Source organism: Microtus pennsylvanicus, chromosome 11 (assembly GCF_037038515.1).
Source record: "Microtus pennsylvanicus isolate mMicPen1 chromosome 11, mMicPen1.hap1, whole genome shotgun sequence".
Taxonomy (NCBI): domain Eukaryota; kingdom Metazoa; phylum Chordata; class Mammalia; order Rodentia; family Cricetidae; genus Microtus; species Microtus pennsylvanicus.
This window is the reverse complement of record NC_134589.1, coordinates 85,951,003-85,964,359: the sequence shown is the minus strand read 5'-3', so window position 1 is coordinate 85,964,359 and position 13,357 is coordinate 85,951,003. Positions and strand designations below refer to the sequence as shown.

General features: G+C 49.3%; 1 protein-coding gene across 1 annotated transcript in view; it reads right to left on the bottom strand.

Moving 5' to 3' along the window:
• Kcnip1 (potassium voltage-gated channel interacting protein 1) overlaps positions 1 to 12,644 on the bottom strand; it is a 371,905-nt gene extending 359,261 nt beyond the window's left edge. The window contains exon 1 of the mRNA XM_075941347.1: positions 12,174 to 12,644. Within this exon, the coding sequence (XP_075797462.1) occupies positions 12,174 to 12,261 (88 nt within the window). The 5' untranslated portion in view covers positions 12,262 to 12,644. The remainder of the gene's footprint in view (positions 1 to 12,173) is intronic.
• Between the last annotated feature and the right edge of the window lie 713 nt (positions 12,645 to 13,357).

Sequence of the window (13,357 nt, the reverse complement as noted above, 5' to 3'; positions counted from 1 at the left end):
GTCAAGGGAGCATGTGGATTGCCGGAATGGGTAAGTTCTGGGGATCTACTTAGTAGTATGGAGTATGGGGAGTCACATTGTCTTGTATCCTACAGAAGAGACTTGATGTCCTGAACACACAAAGGTGATGGTGGAGTGAGAAAAACATGGTAATTAGCTAGACCGTAGCAACCACTTCACTATGAACACACAACCCAATATCAGGATATCACTCTATACCATAAGTGCATATAGTTTTAATACCTAGTTTTGAAATGTATTTAGATGCTCTGTGCAGGCAAATGAGGCCACATTGCATGACAGGAGGCAGCAGAGGACTAAATAAGCATGGGGGAGGGTTTCTGGAAAGGCCAGAGCCCAGCCAGGAGAACAGTCACCAAGGGGTCCCTGGGGCTGAAGAAGCTGGTTGACACTCCAGCAGCAGCGGTATGGCTCAGTTTATAGAGTGCATCACTCAGGATCTACAGAACAACTCACAAAATACCATTGCAAGAAGTCTGCCTTCTACTCAAACGATGTCACAAACTGGGGGCTGGAGAAGATGGCTTGGGAATCAAGAGTGATTGCTGCTCTTACAGAGGACTGGGTTCTGTCCCAAGCACCCACATCACAAGGCTTACAGTCACCTGTAAGTCTAGTTCCAGGGGGAACCCAGTGCCCTCTCTGTCTTACTTGGGTACCTTCACACATGGGGTGTGCCTACATATATCCAGGTGTTCATATGCATATGCAAAATAAAACAAATAAACCTTCCAAAGGCTTGCCGAGAATCCATTGGAGGCAGTCTCTGCTTTGTATTTTTAAATACTAGAATGGTGAACTGACAAATGAGCGGATAAGCCCATTCTGACCCAGCCACACAATGAAACAATACCCAATTACTTCAAAAGGAATGACATGCTAACCCAGGCCACATGTTTTCGTGAACGGATCCTGAAAACCTGTTAAGTGTACCAAGTCAGACACAAAGGAATACTAGTCTGCTTACACAAAGTACTTAGCATAGACAAGAATCCTAAGACAGATAGTAGAATGCTGATGGCTGGGGCTGGGGAGAATGGGAGTTGTGTTACAAAAATGAAAAACGTTTTGGGCATTAGTGGTGGTGTCAGCGTGAATGTACCCCAAACCACTGAACTGTACACGGCAAAGTGGCTTATTAAATGTAATTTTACGGATATTTATCACAATAAAGAATATTTTAAAAAAGGCATTTAATCTACTTGAGCCATCTTAACAGAATATCACCAATCAGAAATGCCTTCAATAACAAATCGACATTCTTCCAGTTTTGGAGGGCAAAGGGCAAGGTCAAGCTGGAGGAGTTGGTGCGTGGTGAGGTCTCTCTCCCGAGCTTGTACGTGGGCACTTCACCACGTCGCTACTGTGTCTTCCTCTTTTGATAAGGACAGCAGTCTCGAGGGATCAGGGCCCCGCCCAAATGACCTCATTAAACTACCTCATTCAAGGTCCTGTCTCCAAATATAACCACATTGGAGGTTAGGACTTCAGCCTATTAATTTTAATGGAGGCACAGTTTAATGGAGACAACAGGAGGTGACTCTGCTGAGAAGCTTGATTGGGGGGATTGTTCCTCTAAAACAATCACAGCTGTGATCTTCTATGTGACTCTGGCAAGTGCTTCAAGCGCCTCGAGCCTTGGGGATATGAGCAGAAAACTCCCGAGGGGAACTGGGACAAGTGTAGAGTTCCTCCTACAAGCCTCAACACTCAGCGGAAGACGGCAATCACTATCCCTCTTGTTTTTGTCACATTTGGGATGGCGGGCCACCAGTTCAGTTCCTGGGAGTTGTGGGCAGAAGTCACCAGCGCCAGTTCGTGAATCTCTGCAAATCCAATATGCCTCAGAGCTTAGAGACATCCCCAGCTCTGAGTGACCTTTAGTCCCAAGATGATAGGTGCAGATCCTGAGAAAGAAGCCTGGGCTTGGCTTGACCTGCTCAACACAGGTGGCTTGAAAACTGTCACTCAAACTGACCCAGTTTAATCAAAAGATTACGTAAGGAAAATTGGAGTAGGCTAACCCCAGCCTCCTGGAGAGAAGCCCCTGGGTTGTATCTCTCCACTGACTCCTGTTCAGTTCTCTCCCTCCAAACAACTTCATCTAAGCAAGAAATGAAATTGGTGAGACTAGACTCAGAGCTGAATGTACTCGCTGAGTGGTGTTTTCTCCCCTCCCCTGGACATCTTGGCTGCTCAACCAGGTCTCCCCCACTTTCTGTTATTCGACCATAGAAGCTAACCAGTAGGTACTTTGGAGAGTTCAGGTTTTGAGGGTGGCAGCCTTCCCTAGAAATGTGCTTCTCTAGTCTGAATAAAACTTTTGACAACTTGATTTCTAAAGTAAGAGTATGTGTAGCCTCTTGCTTTATTTCTCTAAGATGTGTGTGTGTGTGTGTGTGTGTGTGTGTGTATGCGTGTGTGTGATAGAGATTGGAGGGTACGTGCTGGAACTAGGAGACAGACAACCCGGAGTTCCAGGTCTGACTCCACCCCTTACCGACAGGCAACTCTTTCGGGTTCCAGCTTTCTATTGCTGTGACAAAATGCCAGAGAAAAACAATCTAAAGCCGAGATTTATTTTGACTCATGGTGGCAGAGGTTTCAATCCATGGCCAGCTGGCTTCATGCCCTGTGATAAGGCAGAAAACATCATGGCAGAAGGGTGTGGAAGAGGAAGCTACTCAGGTCAAAGCGATCAGAAAGCAGAGAGATGAAAGGGGCTAGAACAAGACAAACCTTTCAGATAGTGTCCCCACTGACCTCATTCCTTGAGCCAAATGAATCTCATTTCCATTTTCCCCTTACTAATTCTTTTAAATTATGACCCTATCCATGGTTTAATCCATCACGGCTGCTAACAGTTCATGACCCAGCCACTTCCCAATGGCTGTATGTGCTAGCTGTGGACCAAGCCTTCAAACCTGGAGCCTTTAGGGGGGCATTTTATGTACAAGTTGTAATACCCTTCTTTTCTCTGCTGCTTAGGTCTACATTTCTGTAAATGGGGCTCAGGCGAGTTCTCCGCCTTTGCGGCTCTTGTGCATGGTAAGATTCTGCACGGTAGGGGGGAGCATGGGAGCAGGACACACACGGCATGTTGGGCAGATAGCTCACAAACAGTCTTTGCTTAAAGTGTAAGTATTAAATGCTAAATCCCAAAGCTGGAACAGATCTTTAAAACCAGCAGTTCCCTCATTTGGGAGATGAACCCAAGGAGGTCCAAGGAAGGGAAGCCATTACTTAGGGAAATGAATCGAAGGTTTAGCTCATTAAAAAAATACATAATTGTTGCTCTACTCATCCATTGTGATGGTATTTAGTGGTGAGTACTCTAAATAATTATTGGTTTATTTTTATTAGCATATGTGTTCTACACAGTAGTGGGTTTTATGCTGACATTTTAGTTATGTACATTGGCTGTATTCACTCCTCCTGTATGCTCCCCTGCTAGTCCCTTTCTTTTGAACAGATAGATCCACATATAACTTCATGTTATATATATATATATATAAATATATATATATATATGTCTATACCACATACACACACACGAGTTTTATTGAGCGTAAAGAGTGAAATCACATGACTTGCAGAGAAGAAGGTGGAACTTTAGGTAGGTCTTTGGGAGGCAACTAGATTATGACAGTGGGGCCTTTAGCCAGCTCCTGTTCACTGATGTCAGAGCACAGACAACTGCAGAGAGATCCCAACAGAACTGTGGATCATCCTGTCACCCCGACTCTCAGATATTAGCTCCAGAATGGAGAATTAAGTGGCTTACAGCCATTCCACTGGTGGCATTCAGTGCAGCAGTGATAATGAACTGAGACGACACGACAGTTTGGATTCAAGGCCACGCCTGACTCCAAAGTTGCTGCTCTTTGTACGCCAAAGGACACAAGGTGTCATCATGGTTCCTCCACCCTGACCCCACCTGAGCTGTCACGGACGTCTCTGCAGGCACAACAGCAGACAGACACGTGGACAAGTGGTGCTGACTGCTGCCAGGAGGCTAACAGTAGCGCCAAGCACGAGAAAACTGAGGTGGGGACAAGGCCGGGTCCAGGGTCTTGACACCCTAGTTCATCAACAATATGCAGGTCCGTCCATCTCTCTGTCAAACCAACACAGAAGTTAGGAAGCCTGTGCAGTTGGAGACAAAGAAGCAGACAAAGACCAGATCTCTAAAAGGGACAGAAATTCTGGTGCGGGCCCTGATACTGCTGCTGTCTAGTTACCATTTGTTCAACTCTCATGGGGTGCGGATACCTGAGGCACCCAGTACCACACCTTAGTGGGGATCTAATTCTCTCACAGCTGGTGGCCGGTAAGCACACAGGCATCCAGGTAAAAGGAATCTTCTCAGCTACGGACAAACTCTCAGTTACAGAACTTGCCAGTGAGGTGATTGGGGGCAGCTGAAATGACTTTGGTAGCGCTAATCTAGGAGCTGGAAGGAGAGCCTTGACCATGTACCATTGTTTCTGCCAGCTTGGTCTCACATCTCTTTGCTATCAGCCACAGCTGAGGTATGAGAGGAAAAAAAAGTGGCATCTTGAGATTTATCAGACCCCTGCTATTTGCCAGGCGCTCTCTCTCTCTCTCTCTCTCTCTCTCTCTCTCTCTCTCTCTCTCTCTCTCTCTCTCTCTCTCTCTGTGGGTGTCGGTGTGGGTGTATGTGTGTGTTATAGGCTATCTCATTCAGTCTCAGTAGCCCCAGGACATGAATATCCCTGACCTCCTTGTATAAATGAAGAATGAGTTCAAAATGGGGAGTTGGCTTGCTCCAGGGAAGCCTGCCAGACCTGGCAGATTTGAACACACTCTCTGGCATCTGTGCATCTGTGCTTCCTTCTTGTATGTTGCTTCCATCCAGGATTGCAACAGTGCTACTCTGCCCTTAGGAATCAACCGTTTTAGGGAACTTTAGATCTGGGTTGACAGAAGTGTTCAGGGAAGATGCCGTAACCTTAAGAAGATTGGAGAAGGTGAGGGTTATAATGAAGGGAATGGGGTTTTGGGGACTTGGGTCTTAGAGCCAAACAAGACCTTGTTTGCTCCATTTTTCATTGTATCATGGCATAGCAGCCCACAATGCCCTCCTGCTATATCAGGGCCATTTCCAGCTACTTTTAATTTGGAACAAACTAGCCGCTCCCCCGTGGTCCTGAAGTTAATAGGATGTGTGTATAGCATTGCCAGGCTAAGCATCCCTGGGCAGATTATTCTTGCTTGTTTTAGGGTACTTTAGGAGGGAAAACGTAGAAGAGACAGCATTGGCAAGTTGTGGGAGTTTGACTTTTATCTGACTGTGGAGACCCAAGAAAGCAGCTGGTCAGCAGAAATGGGTCAGCGGAGTGATGGGCCTGTTATAGACGAGCAAGGACGGGAGACCTGACAGTTAGAAGGAAAACTACTGGGTGTAGACAGAGTCAAAGCAAGTACAGATCTCAGTGTGGTCATTCTGGCGTGGGGCCTGGCAGGTAAGTAAGATCCAGGAACCCAGTGGTTGAGCTTTCTGCCTATGGCAGAACACCAACACTGAGGGTCTCTTAGGACACAGGGAGTGGGGCTATCTAATGTGGTTCTAGTGCTGGCTTCTCCTACACTGCTGGGACAATGAGCTAACAGGGGAGCGGTGGGAGGGACTCCCTTCCCCTAGTAAGGGGGTGAGCTTCCTCAGGAAGGGACAGTGTCTTTTCTTTGTCGAGGCCATTTTCATAATCTCACAGATCTCAAGTGTGAAGGCCAGGGACTTCCCAGACAAGTTCTAGCTGCCAACTCACCGCCAGATGACCGACAGCTCCAAGCCATGCCCGTTCCTCAACGGATAAGAGTACTTTTCATAATTTCTCTATAGATAAAGTTGTGGGGAAGAGCCCTCACTGGTGTAAAGCCCACCTAACATCTGGCACATGCCTTTGCCCTGCCCGCTTCTCCAAGAGGCAACAGGGATGCAGAAGTGCATGGGTGTGGCTGTCTTCTGTCCTTGACCTGCAAGTGGTCCTTTTTCCTAGCAAGCTTGTCCTTTAACTCAGGTCATGTCTCCTGGAGTTTATCACAACTCCTGAATATGAATATGAAGGTGGCTGCCCTGAAGAGATCCAGCTGCTACTATAGTTCTCCACGCCCTCACTAACATAGCGGGTAGGAAACAGGGGTGGGGGACAGTCTGCTGGACAAGGTGGGGAGTGGCACAGGTGGGGGGCACCTTCTGCAGCTCCATAAGTGCAGAAGAATGTGCCTGCTCTTGGCCCCATGGGACCTGGTGCTTAATGCCAGCTCCGCCACTGTCACATCCCACCTGGGCCACGTGTCCTAGCTAACCAGCGTCCTTACCTTTAAAACAGCAATGTCAAGTCCTACTTCCAGGGTTGGGTCTCGAGCCAACCAAGGGAGAGTCACAAGAGCAAAGGGAGGACTCGTCCTTCATTCTCTGCAGCGACAAGGAGGCCACTTCCCTACTAACTGCTGCCCTTACTCCACAATCCTCAGTAAATTAAAAAAAAAAAAAAGATCTATGCTCAGTTGGCCTTGCTATTCTCAGATCAAAAGCAAGGACCTTCCCCACTCAGGGACCTTGGGCCATTCACTCACACAGCTGGTAGACAACAAAGTTGGGATGCAAGCCCAGCTGGCCTAAGGCAGAACCCATGCCAGGTCCAAGGTCAAGCTTGTGAGGACGTGGAAGAGCAGTGGGGAACAGTGTGTCTTCAGGGGACCTATAGTAAAGTCTCTCCTGGCTTAGACAGGAACATCCTGGACTAAGTGGGAAGAGGGAGGAGTTGACACCAAGGCTTTGTCCTTGACACAGATCTCAGTTCCCACAGATTCCTCTGGTCCCATTGCCTCGTGGGTGGCCTGGACGGTACTACACGCTCTCCTGGATTAGATTCCTTCTTCCTGCTTACCGTGGCTTGGTTGTCTGTGCTTTGGCGGGCAAAATTAGTTCCAATGCACAAAAGGAGGGGCTCTGAGCCTCCCCAGTCAGAGGATAGCCTGCCCTACTTCTGGTCTCTAGCTCTTTGTCAAGGCTGGGAATGAAGAAAGAGAGGCAGGGGCCCCAGACATCGAGTCTCTCCTGGCATGCAGCCAGAGGCTAGGCTTATACAGTAGGTGATGGCCAGGCTGTGGGAGTCACACAACTGCCCTCTCGTGTGTGTGTGTGTGTGTGTGTGTGTGTGTGTGTGTGTGTGAGAGAGAGAGAGAGAGGTTGACTGGCAGCCAATGTCTTTCTGAATTGTTTCCACTTTATTATTTTAGGACCAACTTCTCTCAAAGAATCTGGAGCTCACCCATTCAACTAGACTTGTTCAAGCCCAAGGACCTTCCTGTCTCCACCTTTCTGGGGCTGTGATTACAGACATAAGCCACCACGCCCAACATTCACAGGGATCCAAACTCAGGCCCTCATGCTTGGGTGTCAAGTACTTTACCCACTGAACTATCTCTTCAGGCCCAACAGTTAGTTCTTAACCCCTAGAAAGGTGTGACGGTCAGAGGTGCACCGATACCATTTGGCGGGGATAGTGAGATGTCTTTGCAGGAAAAGACATTTGCTGAGGTTCTAAAGACCTGAGTTTGAGCCCCTGTCCCACATGATGAAAAGGGAGAACTGACTCCTGCAAGTTGTCCTCTGACCTCCACACACCACACCATGCAGTGGCATACACATACGTGTGCATGAACACACACACCACACCCACTAAGTACAAGGAAAAATTTCAAAAATAGTATGAATTTTGCTCAGGGAAGGTGCTTTGGCGAGCAAGCTGGACAGAGATTAAACATCATCAATGCACAGGCTGATGCCATCACAGACTATTCTCAAGGGATCGTAGTCAGTCTGGTTTGGACACCAGTGACCTAGGGATTGATAGAGAGAGAGAGAGAGAGAGAGAGAGAGAGAGAGAGAGAGAGAGAGAGAGAGAGAGAGGAGAGAGAGAGAGAGAGAGAGGAAGAGAGAGAGAGAGAGAGAGAGAGAGAAGAGAGAGAGAGAGAGAGAGAGAGAGGAGAGAGAGGAGAGAGAGAGGAGAGAGAGAGAGAGAGAGAGAGAGAGAGAGAGAGAGAGAGAGAGAGAGAGAGAGAGAGAGAGAGAGAGAGGGAGGGAGGGTGTCCCTGCCCTGAGCACTCACAGCCCTAAGGGTGCGGGCAGCTAATAACAGCCACATTCACTCACATTAACTGAATGCAGTAACAGAGGGTACTGATTCCATTTTATTGACTGAGAAACTGAGGTCAGAAGTGAGGGATCTAGCCCAAAGCTTCTATGCCCCTGTGGAGGGTCCTAGAATGTCCCAGTCTGGTGCCTCCCATTGCATTTGTGGCTTGTGATTTTTTTTTTAATGAGTTACTTTGAGACAGGGTCTTCTTATGTTGCCTGGGTTGATCTCTATCCCTATGGTCAAGCCATCCCCATGTCTCAGGCTCCCCAATAGTCAGGTTCACTGGACATATACCACCATACCCATCTGGGGAACTTGTTTTTTGTTTTTTTTTTAAGCAAAAGCAACTCATGGAAGAGAGATCTAAAACAAATCTAAACAGAGCTGAAGCAGGGGAGTGCCAAAAGTCTGCCTGCCCAGCTCGTCTCAGAGGACATTTGAGACTACATGGAAGCCCAGGCAAAGCTCTGAAGGCTTCGTGTGGCCAAGGCCCCTGCTCCTGCACAGAGTTCAGCTAGTGTGGGGCAGGCGATGCACAGGGACACCCAGAAAGTGTCTATGTGAGGCATCCTCCAGACCACAGGCTGGTGGCTCTGCAGTATATAGTACACTGCGCTCACTTCATTCTGCTGATGAGTCAGGCTCTGCAGTCGCCCCGGGTAAGGTGGGAATGGAGAGAGTGTGGTTTGCCCTCCTAGAGTGTAAAGCTAGTGGGGAAGGCAGCCTTTCAAACACGACTAAGAGGATCACAGATCACACACTGTGGACAGGGTTATGAGGGCAAGACTCGTAACCGTGAGGTAGATACATGTGTAGCGAGACCCGAGGAGTTGTCTCCACAGCGGGTAGGAAATCTAGGCCTCTCCGTACCTTACACCAGTCGCAAGAGTCAGTGTTGGCATCAGGGGAAGATGATCAAGGACCAGGAACTGGCAGAGGGACTGGGTTTGTTCTTTCTGCATTCCCCAGGCATTCCTGATGACACGGAGCAGGGAGAGGCTCCCTAGCCCAGAGCATGAGAGATGCATCCCTTTCCCAATTCAGAAAAAGACAGAGGTTAATTCTACTCCAAAGAGTTGGGTTGTTGCAAATCTAGAACTCAGCGCCATGAGCGATAGACAGCTGAAACCAGTATGAAGACCAGAGACCATGGTGCAATCAAAATGTGTCCACACAGGATGCAGTCTGAATCGTAACATTGTCTCCACATTGGAAAGCCTTTATTCTGTACTTAGGGAAGACCCTTCTCAGCGCTCCAGCTCCAGGTCTGGCTCAGTTCCCGTTGCTGTCATTTATTTAACAAATGTTTACCCGACACCTGGGTTCTGCAGTACGATTCTCCCCGCACATGTCTGGCTTGGAGCCAGGGCTGTGTAAACATTTGGCCCTTTCTGCAGAACTGAGACCAAGGGTATAGGTAAAAATCAGCCACAATGCCCCCGTGCCTTCTTGTGTGCTGCTTCCCCAAGACCTAGCTATTGGAAACTTGCTATTGAAACAACTAAGAGGAAGCCCAGGCAGTCACTTGGGACCTAGTGTAAGTCCCAACCAAGTCCCTTCTACCTCAGGTGGATCTTAGTTTTTGGGATTCTGACCAGGTGCGCGCACATGCGTGTGTGTGTTTATGTGTGTGTGTGTGTGTGTGTGTGTGTGTGTGCTGTCTCTGCACAGCTGGCCTATCAGCAACAATCACCATTCTAGACCCACCAACTCTCTGCCAACACTGACCTCCCTCTCCTGCGCCGCCCTGCTTCTTCTCTACCTCAGTTTAGAAAAAAGCTACATTTTAGAGAAGCCCCCCCCCTCCCCAGTCTGCCTCAGGATCTGTCTTCTGTGTTTACTGTTACAGGCTTGCCCCCCCACACACCGTTTTTGTTCATCTCAGCACTCAGTGTGATGTCTAGGTTGGATCCATGAGGGATCTGCATACCATCAGATTCAGCTTCTTTGCAGGGGAATTTGTATCCATGAAATCATGTGTAGTGTCTGAGCCTGGCACATGGGAGGTAGGTGCTCAGTACATAAATATTGAGAGACTATCTACATAGTCACTTATTCAAATATCAATCTTTCCTCTCTCCAGAAGTCTGTAGTCTATGTCTCTCTTACACACACACACACACACACACACACACACACACACACACACGTCCTTTTGATACACTCTTTCCTCTGCTGACTCACCTTCTCCTGTTTATCTTCTGTTGCACAGTGTCAGTCTGGGATACAGAGACCCGCTTGCAGTTAGCTAAAGGCTTTCTGACCTTGGTCCTGGAGAGGCCTGGGGCTGGCTTCTCCACCATACTTGTGTACCCATCACAGCCTCTGACCCACTTCTTTATATCTGGATGCAGCCATGCACTCCATGAAGGGATTCCCCATGTCGATTTCCTGGACCCTTGCAACAGCACTCAGCAGGCAGTAATGAATTCATTTTACAGATGGAAAAAAAAAAAAAACAGCCACAGAGAGGCTGTGGCTTTCCCAGGTGGCAACACCAGAGACATAGGCTTCTTCTATCTGGGCTGGAGTTGTTTCTGGGGCACTTCAGGGAATGGATGGAGGTGGGGTAGGATGCTATCTCACCTGTCAGTTCTTCGGTCCCAGAGGTCCTAGAACACCCCTACTTGTCCCAGGACAAAGGGAGAACTTTGTTTCTTCCCCCCTGCTTTCTCCTCCTGGAAGGGAAGCCATCGAGCATCGCTGCAGCTCTTCTCTGCTCATGGTCTGTACTCTGCCCAAGGTCTCCTAACCCCAAACACTAGATGCTCGGTCGCCTGGGATATCCTGGAAGGACAATGTCCTAGTGCAGGAAGGGGCCATGGAAAGGATGGGAGTCATTAAAAAGCCAGCGGAGATGGTCAGAAGCTCTTGTTATCCTCGCCACAACAGCCACACAATCGACACCAGCCAACTCTGTGCAGCTGAGAACCTGGGCAATGTCGTGGGACATGACCACCCACAGCTTTTGCCTCCCCAAATTCTAGGATTTGTGGACTTTCTTCCCTGAATATGGAGTCTGCAGCTTCCAGTGTCCCTCCCGCCCCACCAAAAGACTTATTTTTCCAGTGAGAGGGCATGAATATTTAAAGACATTTTTCCAGCCAGCAGAACCATACCACACTGCTGTTCTCCCTTTAGATTTATGCCCAGAAAGTTTGCCCAAGTTCCCTTCCATGTCCCACCCTACCGAGCATAGACTATCAAATGGAGTCTCTGAAAAATTAGCCTCCCTTTTGTCAGCAGGGTTACCAGTGCAGTTAGCTGCGTTTGGGGACTGGAGATGTGTGTGTAGTCCTGATTCTTCTCCATGGCCACACAGAAAATTAATCAGCACACCTCCTGACACTTTGGTCCTTGGAGAAGCAAGGAAATCAGACATGGGGAGGAACAGTCATCAGAGACAGTGGATCAGCAGAGTCCAGGAGTACAGCCCCCCACCCCACCCCAATCCCAACAGAGCAGCCTCGGCACTGACTGCCGGGCTGATCAGGATTCTGAGTTTGCCAGTGCAGAATTACTCCAGCCAGAGGGCCACCTCCTGCTGTCCCCCTACAGCATCTCTGCTGTGCAGAATGACTCTCAAGCCACTGCATCAAACCTCTCTCTTATCAACAAAACACAACACTCTCAGGATAAGTTTTTAAAACTCCAGTCACGCCAAGCCGCTTCCCAGACTGTGGGAAGGGTTCCGTTTCTCTGCCCATCTATAACCAATCAGCCACACATGGCCAACTCCATTTCTGAAGTCCCAGGCAATTACAGCCTCCTGAGCTCCCTGGCGGGGCGCCTACCTGCCCAGGGCCAGATCAGGCTGCCAGCAGCCTCGAGTCCCAGGCGCTTATTCCCCAGCCTCCTCCGAGACTCAAGACTCCTGCACACCAGGAGTGACACACCAGGAGTGACACACTCAGCACACTGAGGCAAAGTGACCAGTCACGTCACATCAAGGCAGGACACAACGGTGGAAGTCAGTCTCCCTACCTTTGCTGAGGGTCCCGGTGATGAGTTTAAAGATGGTTTGGGCAAATTTCACGAACCCGAGTCTACATCTTTTGGAGCAGCCACTCATAATGGCAAAGGTAAGGCAGGTTCTTCAGTCAACACCCAGAAGGAATGGCACCCACCTTGTGTGCCTCTGGACCTTGGAGCCTGTCTAGGCGAACCCTGAGAGACGGATGCACCCCAGAAATCAGTCTCCGGGAACAGCACAGCTGCCTCTGCAGCGAGTCCAGTTCTTGCATCCAGAGAGCCTGCAGGGCAAGCCCTCCCTCTCTCTCCACCCCCTCCTTCTGTCCACTCCAGTCCTCACCACAGGAGCACCTCGGGATGCCAGGGCTGGGACAGCACTGCCAGGGTACCTAGGACTCGGAGACGACGGAGATGTGAGTGAAACTGAGCAGAGCAGGGAGGGAGGAGCTGGAGCCCTCCCAGGCTTTGCTGACTGTCTTGCCTACATGGCAGCGGTAATGTAGCAATTAATACTCTAGTCAGAAGGGAGGGACGGCTACGCAGAAAATACGGCCCCACAGCTCCTGCGCTCCGCAGGCTCACATGCTAGCTCGCTCACTCTTCCACTCTGTCCTTCCCAGTTAAGCTAATAGATCAATTCTCGGAGCCTTGATCTGGATCTAGGAGAATGCCCCCACAGAGCAGGAAGCTGCAGCTGCCCCAGGCGCTCAGTGGAAAGTTTGCAGGCAGCTTGGGAACAGTCTGATTTGTATCGCAGAGAGGCCAGGCTAAGTGGAGAGCCAGAGCAGTACCGCGCCCCCCTCCTCCGCAGCTGATTGCTATACCTTGGATAGAAGGACCATCGACAGCAGGTGCTATGTGCTTCCCCGACTCAGAAGGGTCCATGGCTCCATTTCCGGGCTTCAGGGGCCCCATCTCAAAAAGATCGGCTGGATCTTAGCCTCTGGCACTGAGGAGCCTGCTTGAGTACCTGCTGCCTTACAGGGATGGGAGAGTGGCACACCTCACCTCAGGAAAACACAAAGGGGCATCAGAGGTTTAAGTAAGGTGATGACAATGCAATATTATGAACAGAAACTGCAGGCGTTATGAAAAGTTAAACCATTGTTTCATAAACACTTGGGAGATGTTTTGAATCAGAAGACTGTGTGAGATAGAAGGGGCCTCAGGGGACATCTCCTGGCTCCACAGTGGCT